This window comes from Pyrus communis, chromosome 2 (assembly GCF_041283825.1).
Source record: "Pyrus communis isolate YQ-2024b chromosome 2, ASM4128382v1, whole genome shotgun sequence".
Classification (NCBI taxonomy): Eukaryota; Viridiplantae; Streptophyta; class Magnoliopsida; order Rosales; family Rosaceae; genus Pyrus; species Pyrus communis.
Genome location: NC_142566.1, coordinates 3,214,968 through 3,239,742, shown reverse-complemented (window position 1 = coordinate 3,239,742; position 24,775 = coordinate 3,214,968). Strand labels below are relative to the sequence as shown.

Here is a 24,775-nt window from a genome sequence, read left to right as displayed (position 1 = left end):
ACCTTGAAGCTGTAAAACACAATCCAAAAATCTTCTTCATTCTCTATCAAGTCCAACCAAAATACCTAAACAAACAAACTTTATCATGGCCTTAGAGCTTAGTTTCTGATCTTACAACTTTCTGGGCGTAATCTGTGCAAGTTGAGATCTTTGGAAGCACCTACGTAGTGTCCTCAACAACAACAAACAACCCTGCAAATGAAGGGATCTAGCAGTAGCAGTGTACTAAAAGCTCCAGTCTTTGATGGGGAGAACTATGACTTTTGGAGAATAAGAATGACAACCATTTTCAAGTCTTATGATCTATGGGATACGGTTTAATACAGGTATGAACTACCTGAGATGGAGATCGATGCTCTAAAGGAGAACCTCACAGAAACACAACTCAAAACACTGAAGCAGAACCGGATGGAAGATGCTAAAGCACTTGGAATCATCCAAGGTGTTGTCTCAGACACCATTTTCCCGTGGATAGCAAATGAAGAGGGTGCAAAGGGAGCTTGGGAAGTTTTACAACAAGAGTACAGATGAGACACTGAAGTCAGAAAGGTAAAACTTCAATCCTTCAAAAAAGATTTCAAGTATACAAGAATGAGGGAGAATGAGCTATTAAAAGACTACTTTACTAGGCTATTTGATGTTGTAAACAAAATGAAAACATATGGTGAGGAACTGCTAATGAAAGAATTGTCCAGAAACTGTTGATGAGTTTGACTAAACCCTATGATTCAATAGTAAGTGTCATTGAAGAAACCAAAGGCACTGAAACTCTTAGTGTGCAAGATGTCATGGCATGTTTAAGAGCTTTTGACCAAAGGCTCGAGAGGTATGCTGATTTTGCACCTGAGAAAGATTTTCAATCACTCAATGTTGGATCTAGTAGTCAAGCCAGTGCAAGCAAACAAAAACCACAGTGGAAGGGCAAGAACAAGAAATGGGAAGAAAAAGGGTATCAAAACCCTAGACCTACCAAGGCAGCTACTCAAATGAAGGTCCAAGAATCAAGCAGCAATACAACCACTGTGACAAATTCCATCTTTGAGAGTGTTGGTTCAAGTACAAGCCTAGGTGCCACAAATGCAACAGGTTCGGGCACATCTTGAAGGATTGCAAATCAAAGAATGTGCAGCAAGTAAATTGTGCAAATCAAGTGGAAGAAGAAGCAAATGTGTTTTGTGCTTTTAGTGCAAAAGTGGAGAAAAACAATGAAGTATGGTACACTGACAGTGGTTGCAGCAAACATATGACTGCACATGAGTCATTACTCATTGATATTGACATAAACTTCACTGGAAAAGTGAAAATAGGAGATGGAAACATTGTCAAAGCCATTGGAAAAGGAACTCTGGTCATTAACACTAAGAAAGGAAGAAGATACATAAGGGAGGTGATGATAGTGCCTGGATTGGATGAGAATTTACTTAGTGTGGGTCAAATGATGGAGCATGGCTATTTCCTACTCTTTGAAGGGAACTGTGGTTGAGATCTATGATGATAGGTCCCTATCAAACCTAGTGACTAGAGTGGAAGTGAAAAACAAAAGCTTTCCACTTATGCTAAAGTACCTAGGGGAAGTGACAAGGAAAGCAAGTGTGACAGGTTCTATGAAGCTATGGCACAAGAAGTTTGGTCATTTAAACATGACAAGCTTACAAAATCTGCAAAAGCATGAAATGGTGCAAGGTATACCAAGGATAGATCAATACAATGAAACCTGTGAAAGGTGTGTGTTTGGCAAGCATCACAAAGATCTATTTGAAGCTGGAAAGGCTTGAAGGGCAACAAAGCCACTCGAATTGATTCACACAGATGTGTGTGGACCAATGAAAACAACAACAATCAATGGAAACAGGTATTTCCTAACCTTCATTGATGACCACTCATGGATGTGTTAGGTGTATTTCATGAGGTTCAAGTCTGAGGTATTCACAATATTCAAGAAGTTCAAAGCAATGGTGGAATTGCAAAGTGGATATCAAATCAAAAGACTGAAAAGTGATAGAGGAGGTGAGTACACCTCGCATGAGTTCAATGCATTCTGTGAAGATATGGCGTTGGAGAAGCAACTCACTGTGGCATATTCACCACAACAAAATGGGATTGTAGAAATGAAGAATAGGACTACAGTCGAAATGGCTAAGTCTATGATGCATAAGAAAAACCTGCCCCATACATTTTGGGGTGAAGCTGTGAACACCTCAATGTACCTATTAAATAGGTGCCCTAATAAAGCACTAGATAAAAAGACACCATTTGAAGTGTTCAGTGGAAGGAAGTTTTCTGTGAAGCATCTAAGGGTGTTTGGCTCAGTGTGCTATATTCACATTCCACAATAACTAAGGCACAAATTGGAGAAATCAAGCAACAAAGGTGTTTTTATAGGTTATGGAACTAGTGAGAAAGGGTATAGAGTTTACAATTTGTCAGCTCAGAAGATAATCTTATCAAGGGATGCTATCTTTGATGAAGACTCAACATGGAATTAGGAAACAAGGGTAGAAAAGAAGGACAGTGCCTCTCTACAACTTGACCGCAACAAAAGCCAAACAAGGGAGCCTATGGAAACCTTAGCTTAAGAAGAAGTCACAGAGAATGGTGATATACAAGGGACTCCACAGCAAGTAAGCATGAGTTCATAACCAAGCCAATCACAGATAACAACTCCGTCGCATCTTGCTCGAGGCCGCCAAGAGCTTCACCAAGAAGATGCGCTTGCAAGTTTGCTTCTTTCTTCTGCAAGATCGATTGACGTCGATTTGAAGAGGTTGGTTGAAATGAATTTGTAGATCCGACGATCTAATTGTCTTAATACTTGATCAACATTAGGATCTTTAGAAAAGTAATTTGATGCAATTTTGGTCAAAATGTTCCTTGAAATTGATGTTGGCTTCTTTTGGTTAATAATTGTAATTTCACTTAAAATGAACACCACGTCTTAAGGGTTGCATGGTTTTTCAAAGAGTTTTCATAAAACATAATGAGTCCCTCATGTTCATATTTGATCCGAACGTCTGGACGGATTGCATGCTAGATATATGTTCTATGTTGGAGGTTCCAAGTAAAATATATATTAGGAAAACAACTTTCAAAATAGCATGTGAAGATCATAAATAATTGGTAAAAATACATAGGATTGCTAGGTAATGGCGGAATCCTAGTGCTTTTATAAATTGATATTTAAAATCCTTTTCTTTTATCGTATTAGTTTTGGGTGAATTTACTATTTGTTTTTAATTAAAATTCGTTTTTAATATTATCCAAATTCAAAATCTCCTTTCTCAAGTTTTAGTTTTAAGTAGTTAATTAAGAATTGTTTTTACATAAATTATTCAAATAGTCCATTGTGGAGAACGACCTTGCATGAACATCTATACTACAATATCCTTGTACTCTTACAAGTTTTTTGTGTGATTTTAACCTTCTTGTTGTAGGTACTATAAAATTCCATCAATACCCCTTATGGTAAAAATATCTAGTTCGGCCGCCGGTCTAAGTAGCCTTTGTAGGCATATACTGTTCATGTGGAACTGTCAATGAATCTAAGGATGATCGGCATCATTACGATAACATAACACAAACTCGATGCGGAACGCTGACTTCAGTGACCAGAACTAATTTACTACTACTGTTTCTCAAGTTCATAAACTCGATATCAGATGGGGTGTCAGCTTCGCTTTGAAGAATATGGATCCGATTGAACTGCCAAAGCCTATAACTTTCACGACCTGTTTCGCATAGCTGCGTGTGTCGATACTTCCCCTCGCATTGATGCTATGTGTAGTTCCAGTGCTCTCTCTCATCCCGATTCGAGGGATAAGTGCCGAGTTGAGCTTATAGTTATGACATCATGACCTGGTACAAAGAATATGAACATTTCCTACCATAGACATCGATTGAACTCTCATGGTTGCAGAGCTTTGATATAGGTCGAAAACAGATTGATTGCTATGTGACAAATATACCAACAAAATTAAATCAGCGAAGGGGACGAAATAATTTAAAAGCAGTTATAGTTGTCGGGGCAGCTAAGTTGGGTTATGACCAATTCAGCATAGACGACGGCATAAACTGAAGGTGCCACGGAGGAGGTATTAGAGAGATATTTAAACAAAGATCATAAGCAATAGAATTATAATACCTTATACAGTACATACAAATTGGAAAAACGAGTACACAACACCACCGTAGTGACTAGGTTTGGTATTGATTAGGACACAAAAGAAACACTAATAGCAGCCAAATCATGTATATATAAGCAGAAGTTCAAATTAACCGATCTTGCAAATGTTTAACCATATATAGCACGAGATTTGAGCGAAACAAAACAAAAGTTTATTGAATTACTAGCAAGCTAATGTGCATGAAACAGATTTAAATGCAAATTTAAGAACCTAAATACTGATTTTAATCCTTTGAACCATTTAAAACACTAGGGTCCATTTGGATGCAATCATGCAAGAGTTTGAAATGGGACTCGATCCTCTCTTCTTGGAAGCTTTTGTCCTTGGGCGTCCTTGTGTTCCAATATAGATCATCTATACGACTACATATATGACATGCCATCCCCTAAGTTTCTAATGGGATATGGTTCCCTTCTTTTATGTAAGATACAGCTTTTGTTCAATTAGGGTGAATACATTGTAACCTAATTTTTTCTTATAAGATATCCTACTTCCCTGTCGAGCTGTCTTGTACCTGTCTCTAGGGTCTTGGGTCAAATTCGTACATTAAGGACCGTTCTTATCCGTCTTTTCAACAAGAAGATTAATAGTCTCCTTGATGTTCGCATCTATGACAAGAATACGGAAATGCCCACCACTACAAGGAAACTAAAAATAACTGAACAAATTTGGAAATGTTATAACCGGGAATCGCTCAAGAGTCAAGGAGGAGAAAACGAGTATATTCAAGGTTGGACCCAAAGAAGAAAAGGAGCCCAAGGAACTAAAAGCTTCTCCTAGACATGAGCATATGAGTTCATAAACTAAGGTCACCTGGTTGATGCCCTTGTCATCCTTTTACGAAGAAAATTTTCAGTTTTTCTTGGGGATAACCTTGTTAGACGAAGTCAAGCTCAAGCTGTTCTTGTTAACCCAAGTATTGGAAGAAAGACAGCAGGCCAAGTTGTACAGACAGCACAGCAAGCATTTACTGACTCATGAACAGCAGGGAAAGGAATGTGCATGTGCATGTGTGCTGTCCGAAGTCTTCCCATGCGTGCCTGGTTACTGTTAAAGCTTTTTCCCATGTGTACTGTCAGAAGACAGCAGATGGTGCTGCTGCATGTGTGTGTGTGTGTTACCTAGTAGTTTAATGTGTAAAGGTGTATAGATGGTGCTGCGGCATGGGTGTGCATACTGTCACCTAGTAGTTTAATCTGTAAAGTTGTTGTTGTGGTGTATATAACAAAGCCTTCCCGTAAGGCTTGGAATGGAGAGATTTTGAAGTATTATAATTGAGATCAGAAATTATTACATGGTATTGAGCCTCTCATTGTCTAACGACTAGATCCTGTTTGTTTTTTTTTTTTTTTTTTTTTTCCCCCACGCTTCAATGGCTGAAAACAATGTTAGTTCTTCCACCAACCCACCTACCACCAATCAGTTTCATCCGTTTTCCACTATTGTTAATATCAAGCTTGACAGAACCAACTACCCACTGTGGTTGGCTCAAATTCTCCCAATTCTCAAAAGTAGAGATCTGATGGGGTATGTTGATGGTACTTTGGTGTGCCCTCCAAAAAACTTGCCTGGTGCTACCACTGTCAATCCTACATACAGTGCGTGGATTCAACAAGATCAAATGATCTTGAGTTGGATAAATGGCTCATTGACAGCGTCTGTTTTAGCTACTGTGGCAAGCAAGAAAACTGCGCGTGCCACTTGGGAAGCTTTAGAGCAAAGGTATGCCTCCACTTCTCAGAACAGAATTTTGTTCCTGCGGAATGAGTTGCTGCAGACAAAGAAAGGTAATCTTTCTGTTGCGGATTACCTGGATCGCATGAATGCGATTGCTGATAATCTTGCTCTCGCGGGTCAACCGGTCAGTGATGATGAACTCGTGCAGATTGTGTTGAACAATCTAGGACCTGCATTTGAGATGACAGTAAGTGCTGCTCAAGCTAGGGATACCCCGATCACCTATCCCACCCTTGAGGCACTTCTGTTGACAACTGAACGACGAATGGTGGATCAGAATAATTCCTTGGCTGAACCTGCACCTGTCAACGCCTTCGTTGCCACTAGAGGACGTGGCGGTGGACGATCGCGTGGGAATGGAAGAGGAATGTCTTCCTTCACCCGTGCTTCTCCGTCAAATCAGCGTGGCAACAATCCTCGCAATCCCACCAATCAGCGCAACCAGCAGTTTAATGGTGAGAAATCCTCGTTTTCTGGTGAGCGTATTATTTGCCAAATATGTGGCAAACCAGGTCATCCTGCGCTTGATTGCTTCCAAAGGATGAATTCTGCTTATGAAGGTCGGATTCCTGCTCACAAACTCACAGCCATGTCCTCCTCGCCTATTACTCTCAACAAGCAATCCAATGGTACCTGGCTGTTAGACAGTGGTGCGAATGCACATGTCACTCCTGACCTTCAAAATTTGGTTAATCCCAAATAGTACACTGGTAATGAAACTATTGGGGGTGTAGGTAATGATTCTGGCATCACTATTTCTCATTTTGGTTTCCAACAACTAAATACTAAAGCTTGTTCTTTTGATTTGAATGACGTTCTTCACTGCCCAACTGCTTCTCAAAACATCATATCTGCTCATAGGTTTACTTTAGACAACAATTGCTACCTGCTAATCTTCCCATATTTTTTTCTTGTTAAGGACCTCAAGACTTGGAAGACGCTTTTCCGAGGGAGATGTGAGAATAGGTTATACCCATTTCCAAATGGCAGTGGACGGTTCCAGTCTTCAATGTCAGCTTTGGTAGGGGTACGGTGTTCAGTGCAAAAATGGCATGCTAGACTTAGTCATCCTGCCAACTCAATAATTAAGTTTTTAATTTCCAATAAACTAGTACCACTTCATGGTCCTCCTCATGTAAGCTTTTGTGAGTCATGTCCCTTAGGAAAGAGTAAAAATTTACCTTTCAATTTGTCCGAGTCTGTTTCTACATCTCCATTGGAACTTTTGCACTCTGATGTCTGGTCTTCTCCCGTTATTTCTAATGAAAATTTTCGTTACTATGTGTTGTTTGTGGATGACTACTCTAGGTATTCTTGGATTTTTCCCATGAAAAATAAAAGTGAAGTTTTTGAGATATTTGTAAAATTTAAAGTCACTATCGAGAACATGTTTAATCTTGCCATTAAAACCTTTCAATGTGATGAAGGGGGGGGAATATAAAAGTCGTGCTTTTCAACAGTTTCTTTCTGACAGTGGGATTTCACAACGTTTTTCCTGCCCAAAACATCCTGAACAAAATGGACTTGCAGAAAGGAAACATCGCCATATTGTTGAAACCAGTATAGTTATGCTTTCTCAATCTCACGTTCCTAATCAGTTTTGGTTTGATGCTTGTTCTACCGCTACGTACCTGATAAATCGCATGCCAACAAAACTTTTATCCAATATGTCACCTTATGAGAAGTTGTTCAAAAGAGTTCCAAAGTATGACATGTTGAAAGTGTTTGGTTGTCGATGTTTTCCATGGTTAGTCCCATACACACAACATAAACTGCAACCAAAATCAAAAGCTTGTGTTTTCTTAGGTTATTCACTGAATCACCAAGGCTACAAATGTTTGGAATTGTCCACAAGACGAATTTACTTGTCTCGCCATGTCCTATTCGATGAGGACTCTTTCCCTTTTAAGGGACTCACATCTACCTCAGAAAATGTCGTCGATTCAGGTACATTTAACTCTCCCGTGGTATTATTTAATTTTGATGATATTAGCACGTCTCCTTTATCTCACTCACCTAATTTACCTGCTATTCCTCTCCGTCAAAATTGTCCTTCTAATGAAATTCTTTCCTTACCCTCCACTGCACCGTCTGAACCTGTCCCCAATCCTTCAATTGACTCATCCCGTCCACCCTCTACTACACCTGTGTCGGCCTTACCTCTGTCATCACCCATACCTTCACATGAACAAGCTGTGGTATCCATGGAATCAGTACAAGTGCTGTCAGAAAATAATGGCCATCGAATGACTACACGATCAAAGTCTGGCATCCAAAAACCTAACCCTAAATATGCTATGCATGTAACTGTTGACCAGTTTCCAATTGAACCAACTTGTTTCAGTCAAGCTGTCAAGTCTCAGGAATGGAGAAATGCCATGGTATAGGAATTTAATGCGCTACAACGATGTGGCACGTGGAGTTTGGTCCCGTTTCATCCAAAGATGAATTTGCTCCCAAATAAATGGGTGTTCAAATTGAAAAGACGTGCAGATGGAACAATTGAGCGCTATAAGGCTCGCCTTGTCGCAAATGGTTTTCATCAGAAGGCTGGTGTGGATTATAATGAGACTTTTAGTCCTGTGGTTAAACACAGCACTATTAGGCTTGTTTTAAGTCTTGCAGTCTCCAAAGGTTGGCAAGTTAGGCAGCTTGACGTCCAAAATGCGTTTCTGCATGGTTTCTTGAACGAAGAAGTTTACATGCATCAACCGTCGGGTTTTGTTGATCAACAGTTACCCAATCATGTTTGTAAACTTCAACAGAGCATTTACGGTCTTAAACAGGCTCCGAGGGCATGGTTTCAGAGGTTTTCAGATTTTCTGCTTCAACTTGGTTTTCAGGAATCAACTTGTGATTATAGTTTGTTTGTGTTCAACCAAAAAGGGGTGTATCTTATCCTGCTCATCTACGTGGATGATATTCTGATTACTGGCAACAGTTATTCTCACATCATTCAGTTAATTCAAAAGCTGGGTACTTTGTTTTCCATGAAGGATTTGGGACTACTTAATTATTTTTTGGGTGTAGAGGTTAAGTACGATGGAAATCGAATGCATTTGTGCCAATCCAAGTATGCTCTTGACTTATTGTCACGCACACATTTCACTGATGCCAAACCGATTTCTACACCCATGTCTTCTGGTCAAAAACTCAGTGCATATGTTGGAGATCCGTTTGATAAACCAGAAATGTATCGTAGTGTTGTTGGTGCTCTACAATACTTAACGATAACTCGTCCCGATTTATCTTATGCAGTTAACCAAGTATGCCAGTTTATGCATGCTCCAACAACTCTTCACTGGATGGCAGTCAAACGGATTCTACGATACTTAAAGGCGACGCATAGTCATGGTCTCCTTTACAAGCCAGGTACTACCCATCTTTCTGCTTTTTCAGATGCGGACTATGCTGGGAATCCGGATACTCGGCATTCAACTGGGGGGTTTTGTATTTATCTTGGTTCAAATCTGGTTTCATGGAGTTCAAAAAAACAGAAAACTGTTTCTCGATCGAGTGCTGAGGCCGAGTATAGGCAACTTGCCTACACCGCAGCTGAGCTTTCGTGGTTGAGGTCTTTATTTCGGGACTTGCAGTTACATCTTACTCGACCTCAAATATGGTGTGACAATGTGTCTTCAATTGCTCTTGCTTCCAATCCGGTGTTCCATTCTAGAACCAAACATTTAGAGGTTGATTATCACTATGTCAGGGAGAAAGTGGTTCGTGGTGAACTGTTGGTTAATTATATTTGTTCACAAGATCAGCTTGCAGATTTATTTACCAAAGGTCTGTCTTCGTCTCGATTCAATTTGTTGGTGTCCAAGCTTCCAGTTGTTCCTCAACCTGTTAGCTTGCGGGGGGGTGTTAGACGAAGTCAAGCTCAAGCTGTTCTTGTTAACCCAAGTATTGGAAGAAGGACAGCAGGCCAAGTTGTACAGACAGCACAGCAAGCATTTACTGACTCATGAACAGTAGGGAAAGGAATGTGCATGTGCGTGTGTGCTGTCCGAAGTCTTCCCATGCGTGCCTGGTTACTGTTAAAGCTTTTTCCCATGTGTACTGTCAGAAGACAGCAGATGGTGCTGCTGCATGTGTGTGTGTGTGTTACCTAGTAGTTTAATGTGTAAAGGTGTATAGATGGTGCTGCGGCATGGGTGTGCATACTGTCACCTAGTAGTTTAATCTGTAAAGTTGTTGTTGTGGTGTATATAACAAAGCCTTCCCGTAAGGCTTGGAATGGAGAGATTTTGAAGTATTATAATTGAGATCAGAAATTATTACAAGCCTCTGCAGTATGACTCTTAGCAGTGTATGAAGAATCTGGCACCCTTGGATAGTGGTGGATTGCCCTATGAGTGGTTTGCCTTTTAATTTACTATGTTTTTTATTGATTTCTAGGACTTTAGTAGCTTGCTCGTCGTTATCTTGTGGAATCTAGTCGTTCTTTTAGGCTTTTCAATTAATCTTCAGACCCCTGAATTGGATTTTCTTTCCCTTGCTCTCTCTTGCTCTCTTTACTCGTTCCGCTCCTAAAGTTCCGCTACGGGATGCATGTTAATGATTTGCATACTCTCATTGATGGTAAAGAATGGGCTGCAATGCTATAACACAACATCCTTGATTCTTCCATTGTTTATATTGAGGAAACTGTGGTGCCTCAAATATTTATTTGTACATATTATTTGCAAATCTTTATATTTCTTAAAGGGATCTGGATTGAAGGATTTAGAAGTAGGGATTTTTTATTTTTAAAGTTGCCAATCCAAATATCAGATATATTTGTGCTGCATTAGAAACTAATATCGAATATCGTGCTCGGAGTCGAAGGTACCAGTTTAGTTAGACGGTACAAGCACTTGCACCCGCGCCCACCAAGGTTTAATGGGTAGGGTCCTGTGTGTACCCGTTCCTGCGATTATTTTGCCCATCCCTAATTCTCTTAAGAGGAGCTTCACTCTTTGCTCTCAGGGGTTTTGCGTTGGAATCTTCTCTGGTGGAAAAATGTTTCCAACATATAATGATGCATGCATAGACCTAAGGTTGTTTAACCAATTCAGAAAGTCACTTGATCAGTTTATCCTGTATATATGAGGAAGATTGTGCATGATATTGACAAACTTCGGTGTTGGACAGTACTTCATTTGATCAACAACGCTTATTTGCATATCTCCTTTGCGAATAAAGTCTGGAAAAAAAAAAAAAAAAAAAAAAAAAAAAAAAAAGGATTTGCATAACATCCCTCGGCCATCTTTCTAAGCCAACTTATTTGATTGTTTTTAAATCATTAACCCACAACAGGTGCCTAATGAGGAATAGCAAAGCATATAGGCTATTGGAAATAATAAAATAGCATGAGGAAGAAAAAGATGGCCTAATTAAGAACAGGGAGAAGCATAATGTGTTGAAAAAACAAGTACAGAAATCATAAATGAAAATTTATTACTTTGCTATGGGAATAACTCTGATTACTACTACAAACTTTCTTTTTATTTGAGTGAATCAATCTACTGTAAACTACGATGGGAGATTCAAACTTGGCTGTATAAGGGGAGGCACAAACTTCTACCCAACCTGACTATGCCCAGACGTAACGCAGACTAACAAGTGCTACATTATTTCATTAGCATCTTGGATTAAACTTTGTGACTCTTCGACTTCATCTTTCGATGGTCCTGATGACCATGTTGTTTCTGAATCATCTTCATCATCCAGTACCGGTTTCTCTTGTGGGTATAGGAAAGGCTTTGGAGGCATTTCAAGACACCCAATTTCTCCTTCGAGCATCTCTACTACTTTGTTCATTGAAGCAGGACGGTCACTAGGCTTCATTTGGATGCACCATAGAGCAACAATAAGCATCTTCTTTGTTATTTCATTTTCTTCTTCCGTGGCACCTTCGCTTTCTATGTCATTTCCTTCGCTGAATTGGTCATAAACCCATGACGGAAAGTAAATTTGGCTTGAATGTGCTGCAACGTTCAGGTTCTTTCTTTTGCCTGCAATTTCCATCAGTAGCATTCCAAAACTATAGATGTCTGCTTTGTTAGACACACCTCCAATATTTTTGTAGAATAACTCAGGAGCTATGTATCCAATAGTTCCTCTTGCTGCGGTCAACGTTAAGCTGCTATCATCTGCTGGACAGAGTCTAGCTAGGCCAAAATCAGAAACCTTTGGAACATAATTGTCATTGAGAAGAATGTTGTGAGGCTTGATATCAAAGTGCAAAATCTTCATGTCACATCCTTGATGTAGATAATCGATACCACGAGCCACACCAAGTGAAATTTCAAAAGCTCTCTTGCAACGCAAGGAGATGAGTCCTTCTTTCGGAAATATGTGCTTATCAAGAGATCCATTTGACATGAACTCGTACACAAGAGCACGCTTTGATCCCTCAGCACAGTAGCCAATTAGTTGCACCACATTGACATGATGAATCCTTCCAATGGTACCAACTTCATTGATAAAATCTTGTCCATTAGCTTTGGACTTACCCAGCATCTTAATCGCCACAAACCGGCCACTCCGAAGTTTCCCCTTGTAGACAGAGCCATAACCTCCTTCGCCCAATTTGTCCTTGAATCCTCTGGTCATTTTCTTGATGTCAGAGTAGGAGTACCTTATTGGCATGAGGTTGTTGTGACTTTGTAAGAATTCTTCAATAAGGACATACATTGATAAGTGCCGCCTTTTCCATTTATAGATTAAGAGCACAATAACACACGGAACGCCGAATACAACTCTTGCTCCAAAAACCAATATAACTGTAATGGAAATAAATCAAATAAGAATCAAAGGGGAATATTTCGAAATTGCATTCAACCATCTCAAATGGAAAATTCCTTTTGCATTTAAAAATAAAGACTAGAAATACTTACAAATGGGTCCAAGCGCAATAGAGAAACCTGCAAGAAACAAATTTAAATAAGTAGAGAGATAATTTGGAAGGGTTCACTGATAGTAAAGAGTGAAAATTATAAAATTTCTCACGTAGTAGGTAGCCGTAAACGATCAGCTGCATGATGCCTGCATCATCCAAGAAAACAAAAAGTATCGTTCATGTGAAGAATATAGACATGAAAAAAAAAATTAGCAAACCGGACAAGGAGAATGACTTTTCCAAAAATAAGAAAGAACGTACTGTTATAACTACAAGCTGCTTTCTTTGTGTTGTAGTCGATGTAGCAACTACTCCAATGATATCTGTTTTTGCTCTGCAACCATGAAAGTTCAAATCCATAGACTAGCTCTTTGTGGATGTCTACATAGGAGACATTCTTATCCTTTGCACCAGGCCACGATGTCGCAACTGTAAGATCTATTCGGCACAAATCCCTCATATCTGAGGCATTTAAATGACCAATCTTAACAAAAACATGCCCATTTGAGCTACTCATAAGACTAGTGCAAGGAGCTGTATCCACATAGAGCGGAGATTTACTTGGGTTTCACAGGTCATGAAAATTATACTCTTCGATAATTCTTTGCAATCTCTTTGATCAAAGAGATAAGGGAACCATTTTCTTGTTTTACCTGTGATTTGACAAAGGCTATATGGATGATATCCAGTAATTCGGTTATTATATTCTGTCAATGAATGATGGGGCATTGAAGAGCAGTCATCCTCACGAAGATTGACGTCCACAATTCGGATTGTGTAGTTATCATAATTGATTGCCTGGACATAGTATTTTCCTGAATACAAGTACAATACTGTTCGATTATTCTCACAAGACAGGTTATACCTTTGGTCACCACAGTTGTCCGGGTCATGTTTCAGTCGGAAAGGGTATCTTATGTTGGGGATGATTCCACAGGAAGAAGGTACACAGTGATGACGATCATCCTTTGCACTGCAAACTACACAGAAAAAGCCAACAACTAGAAATACTGTGAATAAACTAGATATAAAGGGTAGCATTCTTATGGCAGCCATGGTGAGAGAGAGGAAACCGGAGGTTTCAAATGCTAATAGCTTCCTCAGTTTGTGGTTAGGAGTAGATGATTGTGAACTTCATTAACTACTTATAAGCACATGCAAGACCCTCCTTTCCTCGATGTGAGATTCATTTCTGATGTGGAATTGAGGGCCATTGACCCTCTCTTCAGTTCATGAGCACAAGGCAGGCTACCAGAGGACGTGCCGAAGATATATAAAATATAAAGTAGAAACTTCATCGAAATTACAATAATCCAAATTTACTAAGTCAAAAACACATACTATATTAAATATCGGTCTAGACGTGAAGTAGTGAGTAAAATAGACAAAAGGATTGTTCCTTACTTTTGCGAAAGGGTACAACGAATTAGTGAATAAAATACACAAAATGATGCATTTTGGTGTGGAAAGTCAGGAAGGGAAGAACTCTTCTGGGGAAATGTATTTTGATGTGGACAGCCAGCAGTTCAGTCGTAACTGCTGAAAAGTCTGCAAATGGAAGAAGAATTCTTCTGGGGAAATGTAGGAAAACTCTTCCAGGGAAGCCAAGACCATACATTTTATTTTAGGTAGATTTTGGGAGAGTATGAGAAATTCTGGTGTAAACTCAAACATGACAATCCCTTTCTTCATCCTGTTGTTCACGGTAGGTCTCATTATTAACCTTGGAGCATGCCAAAATGAGTGCACAGAAGCACAATGCGGACACCATGGTCCGCCTATCCGATTTCCATTTCGACTCAAAGACAAACAGCCAAGCCACTGTGGCTATCCTGGATTTGATTTATCCTGCGATCGAAGCAACAGCACGGTGCTTGAGCTGCCAGTTTCCGTTACGCTCTTCGTCACTAGTATCAACTACAAATCTCAGGTGATTCAAGTATTTGATCCAGATCATTGTGTTCCTAGATACCTTCCGAAACTTAATTTATCTTCCTCTGCTTTCATATTCCAAGAGCCGTACCTGTTTGACTATACCTTATTTAATTGTTCACCAGCAAAAAGTGATCTATATTATGATTCAATCCCTTGCCTTAGTGGGACTAGCCATCACATATTTTCTGTACCTTCAGATAGTTTCGTTGACAGTCTTCCCCTTACATCTTGTACCAAGTTGTACAACTTTCCATTCAGTGTTCCATATGATATATTCGAACCAAATTATTTTCTTCGTTTGGAATGGTCCAAACCAACATGTAACCGATGTGAAAGGAGAGGTAAAGGATGTAGACTGAAGAACAACAATCGCACCAACTCCGAAACTGAATGCTTCAATGTAAAGCAAAACGGTATGGTCTTTCATCCGCTTCATGTTTTTACTGCTTCTTCACATTTTTGATGCATTAATCATGCAGTAGTTAGTCAGACACCGCCCCTTTGCTCCCGCTGCTGAATCTCCGCATTTATAAAATGTTCCTTTTGCAATTAAGAACTTGAGAATGTTCTGTAAACAAATATGTAATGATTTAATGATTTGGTACACATGAAGAACTAATGGGATTGTAATCTTTCTACAGGAACTGTGAAAAAACTAGTTGTTACAGGTTCGTTCTACATGCATTCACCATAAAGATTTTTATTTTTCCTTTTTAAATTTCGAAGTTAGGTGTAGAGGTTCTTAATTGAACTTAAAATATGCAGGTGCAGTCCTTGGTTCATTTTCACTTGTGCTGATACTTGTCGGACTCCATCGTGTATATACTTTTGACCGAAAAGAAAAGGAGCGGCAAACCATGATCGAAGAATTTTTGGAAAACTACAGAGCTCTCAGGCCTACAAGGTACTCATATGCAGATGTCAAGCGGATTACAAATAAATTTAGAGACAAGTTGGGACAGGGAACATTTGGAACAGTGTTCAAAGGAAAGCTTTCGAGTGAGATCTTTGTTGCTGTAAAGATGCTCAACAATTCCAAAGGAAATGGAGAAGAGTTTATCAATGAAGTGGGAACATTAGGTCAGATCCACCATGTTAACGTGGTTCGCTTGGTTGGATATTGTGCTGATGGATTTAGGCGAGCCTTAGTTTATGAATTTGCACCAAACGGTTCACTGCAAAATTTCATATCGTCAGCAGACAGCAAGAACTATTTCCTTGGTTGGGAGAAGCTGCAACATATTACACTCAGCATAGCCAAAGGAATTGAGTATCTTCACCACGGATGTGACCAACGAATCCTTCATTTCGATATCAAACCTCACAATGTACTCTTAGATGACAAGTTCAACCCAAAAATCTCGGATTTTGGTCTTGCCAAGTTGTGCTCCAAGGACCAAAGCGCAGTTTCCATGACAACTGCTAGGGGTACCATGGGTTACATTGCACCGGAAGTGTTCTCAACGAACTTTGGTACTGTGTCTTACAAGTCGGATGTTTACAGTTTCGGAATGTTGTTACTTGAAATGGTTGGGGGCAAGAAAAATGTTCAAGTCCCACAGGAGAATGCCGGGCAAGTTTATTTCCCCGAATGGATCTATAATCTTCTGGAACAAGGGGATGACATACGTATCCATGTTGAGGGAGAGAATGATGCTAAAATTGCCACAAAACTTGCAATTGTGGGGTTATGGTGCATCCAATGGTATCCAGTAGACCGTCCCTCAATGAAAGCTGTCGTTCAAATGTTGGAAGGAGAAGATAATGTAAAATTGCCTCCTAATCCTTTCTCCCCCGCTGGTTCAGTAAGGAACGGTATTACTATGCTTGCAAAACGCCATCGCCAAGAGTTACCAATCATCTCCGAATTAGAATGACTGGAAATGATTGATCATAATTGCCGCTGTGCTGCAACTTGTAATCATATTAAATAAATTAGAGTGTTGAGAATAAATTGGTGAGAACATAGACTCAAATTTGGAGGTCAAAAATATCGAAAATCAGTGTGTTTGTGTAATACATCTATCCTATCTCTTAGTTATTGCTGCATTCAGTTTTCTCTTGCTTATATATGTTGCATTCATAGCCCGATTGCTTATATTGCTTACGAATTCATCCTAGTTTACATTCATTTTTGTATCTGTAAAACGAAAACAACTGTTTTGTAAAACGCTACGAAACAAGCTCTAATGCATGCATGGATTACAATTTATACTCGCCACACGATTACGAAGAAGGCTCACAATTATTGATGACAATCCTGCTGTAAAGGGTAGTACTCATCTCGCAACCACTATAAGGAACGGAGTATTCGACATCCATAGAAATAGCTTTCCTTAGTCCCACACGTTTACGTTGACTTATGGTGAGGAGCAGATGATTGTGAATTTCAAGTATTTTTATGCCAAAATGAACAGCCAACTCATACCAGATTCCCTCCTGGATTCACAGCTCGAGGTCTGATTCGATCGTTGTCGTGCCGAGGTTGAAGAGCGAAGATTGAAATGGCGAAGTTCGGAGTGTGATTGGGAGACAGTGATAAGGGTGTTATTGGAATGTAGAAAGTTTCATTATACATTTGCTCTGCATGTTTTGAAAAAGGATAATATTAAGTGTACCAAGTTTTTTTAACTAAATTTGCAAATCAAATATTTTGGTTGTTAATGATTGAATTATTATTTAAGCATTGATTTATGTGTTTATTTACTATTAGTTACACATCATTTGATTTGTAAATTTAATTTAAAATTTTGATTTCCCTAGCATATTTAAAAAAAAAAAAAAAGAACTGAAGCGGCTGCTTTGACTGTTCTACTTCATTCACCAAAACTTCCTAAAAATAATCAATTTTGTTAAGTTTACTAACCACCTTAAACATAAAAAATTATAAAATAAACTGATTTTTCCACAATTCCAAATCAGTACTTAATCATGGTTGTCCAAGTCAATGCCGGAGCTTGCTAATGCCAGAAGAGTCAACTGACCCTCGTCACTCCTCTTAAATATATATGTAGAGAGGGAGAAATTTTTCATTATGATCAAAACACGGGAGATACACTACGTGTTTTTATAGAAGTGATGAGAAATTTTTATTTTTTTAAGTTATTAACTTTTTAACACATATATCTCACCATTTGTATAATAACACATAATGCATTATCCTATGTACCAATCACATTGAAAAATCTCTCCATATGAGGGTCTACTAACCAATTACATTTAATTTGCTGAGCTATTTGGTGACTTTTCCCCCTCTAATTTTGGTCCATCTAGAATTTATTTAATTTCATATTTGTTTGATTTTGTCAAATACTTTAAATCAACATCTACATCACAATTAAAATTATAAATATTTCAAGACGATATTGTTTTTTAGTAAGGGGGGACAATTGGGGCAACACACGGTTATCCACCCATTTTGGGTCTGGAGAGGTTATAGAGAATTTCATTCTGTCCGTGGCCACAAACAAGCACAAGATGATATTGCTTGGGCAAGCGGATTCCACCACAAAACAACTAGTGGCAAGCCATAGTTATCCATCCATTTTGGGTCCGGAGAGGCTATGGAGAATTTCATCCTAACCATGACCACAATCAAGCACAAGATGATATTATTTGGGCAAGCGGATTCCACCACAGGACTACGAGTATAAGATTAAACACTTTTAAACACTTGAGCTACAAGTCCATTGATAACTCGTAAGATATACCAAAGTTTTCATTTAGGATAAACAAGTTAAAATTTGTGATTATACCTAAGTTAATATCTTTTTAATCTTGTGATAATTTAAAGATCATTCTACGTAGCCTTTGTTGGCATATACTGTTCATGTGGAACTGTCAATGCTGCTAAGGACGATCAGCACCATTACGATAACATAACATAAATTCGACGCGGAACGCTGACTTCAGTGACCAGAATTCATTTACTAGTGTTTCTCAAGTTCATAAACTCGATATCAGATGGGGCGTCAGCTTCGCTTTCAAGAACATGGATCCGATTGAACTGCCAAAGCATATAATTTTCATGACCTGTGGGCCTTCGCATTGCTCTCTCTCAACCCGATTCGAGGAATAGGTGCTGTGTTGAGCTTATAGTTATGACATCATGACCTGGTACAAAGAACATGAACATTTCCTGCATAGACATCAACAATGAAACTGGTATACGGATTTGAACTCTCATGGTTGCAGAGCTTTGATATAGGTCGAAAACGGATTGATTACTAAATGACAAATATACCAACGAAATTAATTCAGCGAAGGTGACGAAAGAATTTGAATGCAGCTGCAGTTGCAGGCTTGCAGCCCGCTGGGGTTTATGACCAATTCAGCGAAGGAGACGACATATAAACTGAAGATGCCACAGAAGAGGAAAAGGAAATAACTAAGACGATGCATACGGAAGAGGAGAGTAGAGAGAGTTTGAAACAAAGATAAAAAGCAAAAGTTCAAGGTAACTTCATTATTCTTAATTCTTACTCACTTCGACTTTAAACTTCTCTCCTTACCCTCCCTCGTGCACCCTTAGTAGCATGTTAAACTTCACTTTATCGTCTATCCCCTGCGTTCACAATGTAAACATGTAGAAATAAGCAAAAGTTCGAACAAACCAATCTTGCAAATGTTTAACCATATATATATATAACAAGATTTGAGCGTATCTACTATGTTCAATAAACATTACAAAAGTTTACTTACTTGCAAGCTCATGTGCATGAAACAGATTTAAATGCAAATTTAAGATAGGGTCCATTTGGATTCAAGAGTTCAAAACGGGACTTCGATCCTCCCCTCTTGGAAGTGTTAGTCCTCGGGCCTCCTTGTCTTCCAATATAGAATATCTACGCGACTACAAATATAACGTGCCAACCCCTACTTTTTAATGGTTTTTTTACTTTACAGACCTTTCTTATCATTCTTTTTTTTTCAACAAGAAGATTCAGTCCTTGACCTTCCAAACTATGAGACGAAGAAGAATACAGAAATGCCCACCGCTACGAGGAAACTTACAATAACTGAACAAACTCGGAATGTAACTACTGGGAACCACTCAAGAGTCAAGAAAAAGGAGGACAAAAGGAGTATATTCAATGGATATACACGGCTAAGATGAGAAAGCAAGGTAGCAGGAAAACCTACGCCGGAGAGAGGATCCAAGTTCCAAGTTTTCAAATTGAGGGATCGATTCTATTTCTGGGTCTACATTGCTTATAATTGAATTTTAGAACATCTTAAACGATCAAATTTCTGTGTAAACAGAGGAACTTAAGATTCTTATTGTCAACTGCCTCCATCGAGCCTTGAATCTCTCCGTCAATACATTATTAAAGCTCTCAAAATAGAGTAATCACCCCAGTAATATTCTAAATCCTAATCTACAACCTTATATGCTTTCTATCAATATCAATTCTCCGAAAACAAGTAAACATGTAGTTACTGAGATTAAAAGACAACAAAAACAAATGGAAGGGCAGAAACCTTGAAGACAAACTAGGAGTCCGAAACGAGCTTGAACTCCTGCACTTGCTTGAAGTTCTCCCATGGCTTTACCCACACCTTGGCTTCATAAACATTCTTCTTTCCGCCATCGGTGGCCTCAATTTTCAGATGGTGCAGAGAGCCTGAAACCACTCGTACCTTTTCGTGCACTACCCTCACAAACTCCAGCAAAGCATTCTGCACAATATTCAACAAATCAATCAATAACTAATTAGGACTCTATTCAATTACAAAGCCATAAGCGCTTCTATTAATATTACTTTCATTACAAAGCCATCGAATTTTCTTTAAAAATCCGGGCGTTTACTAGTAAAGCACTTCATGAAGAAGCATCCGGCAGGTGCTTCTAGAAAGTGCTTGTATGACTCAGTGGCTATTCAATTAATCAATCAATTTCTTCATTCAACTTCATTAACAATCCAAGAAAAAGCACTTGATGAAGAAGCATATGGAAGGTGCTTCTATAGAAAGTGCTTCAACGACGCCCCAAACAATCCATGGACAATTTTGATGCGAAGAAAAGGGTATGTAAGTGGAATGTACCTCCTTGTTGTTGTGTTCATCGATGGCAAAGCGAGCGAGGTTTTCGGTCTCGACGCTGTTGGCGAAACCTTCGTTTTCGCGGACTATACCAGCTGCGGCCATATTTGATTCTGCGGCGAGCTCTCTGTGTACTTTGACTTTCATATTTTTTCCTGTAGAAGAAGAAGAGGACTTTTGTGGCTGACACACCATGGCCGCAGCCATGGCTGCTACATACTGTGTGTTGCGCCATGCTTTATCTTCTTCGTTAGTATCCTCATCTTCTCGTCTCATTTGCGTCCATTTTTTTTCAATTCGGAATTGGACGAGGACTCTGAGTTGGAATTCAAAGAGAATTCAAAGTTGGAATTCAATGTGAACTTGAATTGAAAGAGATTGAATTCAAATGTGTGTGAATTATAACCCAATATCCATTCTATTTATAGCAAATAAAAATTCAAATCCAACGACTAGGTAGTTGATGTCATGCTGACGTCAGCTAGCTGTTGGATTTGAATTTGAATTTGAATTTTTTTTTTTCTACCAAATTTTTTTTAAATATTAAAAAATTCTCAATTTTTTCCTATAAATTTAAGTTGTTCTAGTTTTTAAATTTAATTTGTAATTTTTAAACATAAGTTGTTGTAATTTTTAAATTTAAGTTGTTGTAATTTTTAAATTTAAATAATAAATTATGTTTGACCCTTTGACCCTCGGTTGGAGATAGTTTTTTGTGATTGGGCTAAAACAAGCCCTATGATCCTTTGACCCTCGGTTGAAGATGGTAAGAAATATAATCATGCACTGTTAAATAAAATATTAATTTCTTGGAGAGTTAAAGGGATAAAACGAGTTATCTAACCCTTCTTGAGTTGGAGATGGCCTTAATACACTCTCTCTGGAAGGATCCTCTGATATCTTGACACGTGTTTGCTTTGTCTGTAAACTTTGTTTTCTTCTTGTTTTTGCTTTTGCGTTGCTTACTGTCAACTCAGTTCGATATTATGTCATTGGTTTTATTACACAGCATTATCATGTCTCTCATGGCTTGAATCGTGCTAGATTTACAGTTTTCTTTACATTCTTATACCTCACCTAGTCATGTTATTTGGCCTGTGGCCAATGCATTTCTTCTCGAGAATAGTATTCCTGTTTTAGCAATGACGTGATTAAAACCAATCTTCCTTCATTTCACTTTTTTTATTTACATTTGTTTTTTTAATAAACGATATTATCTATACAGTTAAGTTTAGCCTCATAATAGGATAGCAATAATATGATTCAAATTCGCCTCTCGTGAAAATCAAACCTACCGCCTCTCACTTACAAATGCAGAAGAATACTGCTAGACCGTAATACTAAACGACACTTTATTTACATTTTAGGCAAGCATATCACACATTTAGTTCGAAGTCCTCTAGTCTTCGAGGAATAAAAACAAAACTAATCGAACCAGCGTGGCATTCACTACTCACTTGTTTCGTTTAGTTAAGAGGTTAAATATAGCTAGACTGAATCTATTTGCAAGTTCCCTACGAATGATTACATTAAGTATCAATAAGGGTGATTGAAAAATGTAAATTGACCGATAACCCGGCAGCGCGGGACGAAGCATCATTTCAGATAGAAGAAACTGTTCATTACCTTGCATTGTTTTCCTGTAAGTGCATTCTCAACTAGAGATGGTTTATCGGAGCTTAATGTAGTATTAGCATTTAAACACACACATTATTTAGATGCACAAAAGAGCTTAGTCTTCGGTATCGGGACATACAAGGTGTACTAAAGGTAAGCAAAGCATGTGCACACACATTCAGTTAGTTTACTTGGATTTAGGAGTGATCTGCCTCCATCTGATTCAGACTGAAGGTGCCTTCCATATTCTTATGCACTTCGGCTTTAAACTTCTCTTCTTTGCTTCCCCTCTTCACCTTCAGAAGCATGTTAAACTTTGCATGCTCTTCTGCCACCTGCTCCCCATAGTTTACACACAAACAATTCAGTATATTGATCCCACTGAGCTCAACGATGATGTCCAGAGAAAGCATTCACATTTAACCGAGTCTATTATTTTTGAAGTACAACACGGCAAGACCTCAAAACAGAAAAGAGCGAAAGAATTGACGTGTGTACTGAATTCTAAATTGACAAGGGAACAATGTGTTTTAATCTTCTGAATTGCCTAAAGGCTAATCCAAACCTCCTATCCCAACAACAACAACAACAACCACTTATCCCACTAAATGTGGTCAACTAAATGAATCCTAAAACGCCATTGCACTTGATTTTGCGCCAGGCGTTCCGTTAGCTCCCAGTACTTTGTGACTTCTCTTAAGAGTTTTTTTCCAAGTCTCCCTAGGTCATCTTCTACCACTTTTTGCCTTGAGATCGTATCTTCTAATACATTTAATGGTTTTTTCGTACTCAATTCGACACATCCAAATATTGGACCCATTACACACTACTCAAAGTGCATTTAAATGAACTTGAACCCCATTCCAACACACTACTCAAAGTGCATTTAAATGAACTTGAACCCCATTCCAACACAACCAAATACTATCCCCCAATCCCCAGTTCTCCAAATTGCAATGAAATTGATTTTCATACTCGATCTCAACACAAAATAATACAATTCTCCAAACTGCAATTAAACGCCAATCTAGCACAACCAAACACTATCCCAATACCCAATTCTCCAAAATCCATTTCGAAAAATTTTAGCATGCAATTCAACACAACAAGAAACTACCCACAATACCCAATTCTTCCAATTGCATTTAGGTAGATTTTAATACCCAATTCAAAACAAATACTAACCCCTAATACTGAAATGGAAAATGAAAGGGCACAAACCTCAGCCTGAGCGTGAACAACTTCTTGAAGCTCATAAGGCAACAAGGAATTAGACTTCTGCTGGAGGGACTTAACAGCATGGTTAGCCGCATCCTGCACCTGCGGGTCATGCGGCGGCACAGATTGCCACCCAGGAGGATGACCGCCTTGCTTGACGCCAAGATCGGAAGAGGTAACCGACGGCGTTTCCTCCTCATCAGCGTGCTTGAACTCCTGCACTTCCTTGAAGCCCATCCAAGGCTTCACCCACACCTTTGCTTGGTACAGCTTCTTCTTGCCGGCCTCGATCGCCTCGATCGTCAGATGGTGCAGAGTTCCGGCAACCACCTGTTCTTTCGCCTTCACAACCCTCACAAATTCGAGCAGAGCATTCTGCACAATTATAATTTAATTAACCAAATCGTTAAATTAATCGAAATTGTTGCATAATTAGGTAAAGAAAAAAAGGGAAGGAGGGTAAACTAAGTACCTCCTTCTTGTTGTGTTCTTGGACTGCGAAGCGAGCGAGGTCTTCAACTTCGGCGCTGTTTTGGGCGCCGTGGGATTCGTGGACTCCGCCGAGTGTGGCCATGTTGCGGTGGGAGGTGTGGCCGCAGCCGATTCGGGTTGATGATTCTTCGGCGGTGGATGAGAATGCGAGGAGGAGGAGGAAGAAGAAGGAAGCGATTAATAGTGAGAGATGAGATTCCGATTTCATCTGCGTTTTGTGTTTGGGGGTTTTTTCGAGGGCTTGCAGATTGGAATTTATTGCTTTCGGCGCTCGGGATTTTTGTGGTACGTGTCATACACGTGTCGATCCCAGCACCAACTTTGCTTAGTCTGTAAGCAACCCCAACCCATGCGGTTTTGGACACAACCACATTTCTGTCGGGCATTTCACCAAACGGACAAGGATCATCTCCTGATCCTCTATGGAGGGATGTATAATATCGTGCGTTGTGCGATTAGAAAGTATTTAAAATTTAAATTTTAAAATTGAATATAAATAATATTTAATAAAAATTGATCGTATAATATACAATGAACGAATAAGATTAATTGATTCTTATGATTCGTTTGTGGATCCGGAGGGGATCCTTGTTCGTTCTCACCAAACACCTTGTGGGCACTTTGCAAAGGGGAAGTGACTTTGTTGGGAACGAATGCTTGGAAGAGG

The 24,775-nt window shown here is 39.0% G+C and overlaps 4 protein-coding genes across 7 annotated transcripts; 1 reads left to right on the top strand and 3 right to left on the bottom strand.

The window, feature by feature from the left end:
• Positions 1-11,337: 11,337 nt before the first annotated feature.
• Positions 11,338-14,067, bottom strand: LOC137748031 (rust resistance kinase Lr10-like). Its single transcript, XM_088681456.1, has 4 exons — positions 13,066-14,067; positions 12,915-12,950; positions 12,803-12,829; positions 11,338-12,688 (listed from the first exon to the last, which is right to left on the bottom strand). The coding sequence occupies exons 1-4, from the start codon at positions 13,319-13,321 to the stop codon at positions 11,529-11,531; spliced, it is 1,479 nt and encodes a 492-aa protein (XP_088537582.1). The 5' UTR covers positions 13,322-14,067; the 3' UTR covers positions 11,338-11,528.
• Positions 14,068-14,449: 382 nt separating this feature from the next.
• On the top strand, positions 14,450-16,788 carry LOC137748905 (rust resistance kinase Lr10-like). The gene is made up of 3 exons (XM_068489098.2): positions 14,450-15,152; positions 15,381-15,407; positions 15,505-16,788. The coding sequence occupies exons 1-3, from the start codon at positions 14,450-14,452 to the stop codon at positions 16,614-16,616; spliced, it is 1,842 nt and encodes a 613-aa protein (XP_068345199.1). The 3' UTR covers positions 16,617-16,788.
• Positions 16,789-18,412: 1,624 nt separating this feature from the next.
• On the bottom strand, positions 18,413-21,220 carry LOC137747192 (cysteine proteinase inhibitor A-like). 4 transcript variants are annotated; one of them, XR_015954219.1, is made up of 4 exons: positions 20,785-21,220; positions 20,221-20,418; positions 18,983-19,303; positions 18,413-18,877 (listed from the first exon to the last, which is right to left on the bottom strand). XR_015954219.1 is itself a non-coding variant. In XM_068487243.2 (3 exons), the coding sequence occupies exons 1-2, from the start codon at positions 21,055-21,057 to the stop codon at positions 20,233-20,235; spliced, it is 459 nt and encodes a 152-aa protein (XP_068343344.1). In that variant the 5' UTR covers positions 21,058-21,220; the 3' UTR covers positions 18,413-19,303; positions 20,221-20,232. The 4 variants fall into 4 exon arrangements, 1 of the variants encoding a protein (XP_068343344.1); XR_015954218.1 differs by having other exon boundaries at positions 18,413-18,852; XR_015954220.1 differs by having other exon boundaries at positions 18,413-19,093; positions 19,226-19,303.
• A 1,160-nt stretch (positions 21,221-22,380) lies between these two features.
• Positions 22,381-24,430, bottom strand: LOC137747191 (cysteine proteinase inhibitor 6). Its single transcript, XM_068487241.2, has 3 exons — positions 24,089-24,430; positions 23,620-23,991; positions 22,381-22,733 (listed from the first exon to the last, which is right to left on the bottom strand). The coding sequence occupies exons 1-3, from the start codon at positions 24,314-24,316 to the stop codon at positions 22,596-22,598; spliced, it is 738 nt and encodes a 245-aa protein (XP_068343342.1). The 5' UTR covers positions 24,317-24,430; the 3' UTR covers positions 22,381-22,595.
• Between the last annotated feature and the right edge of the window lie 345 nt (positions 24,431-24,775).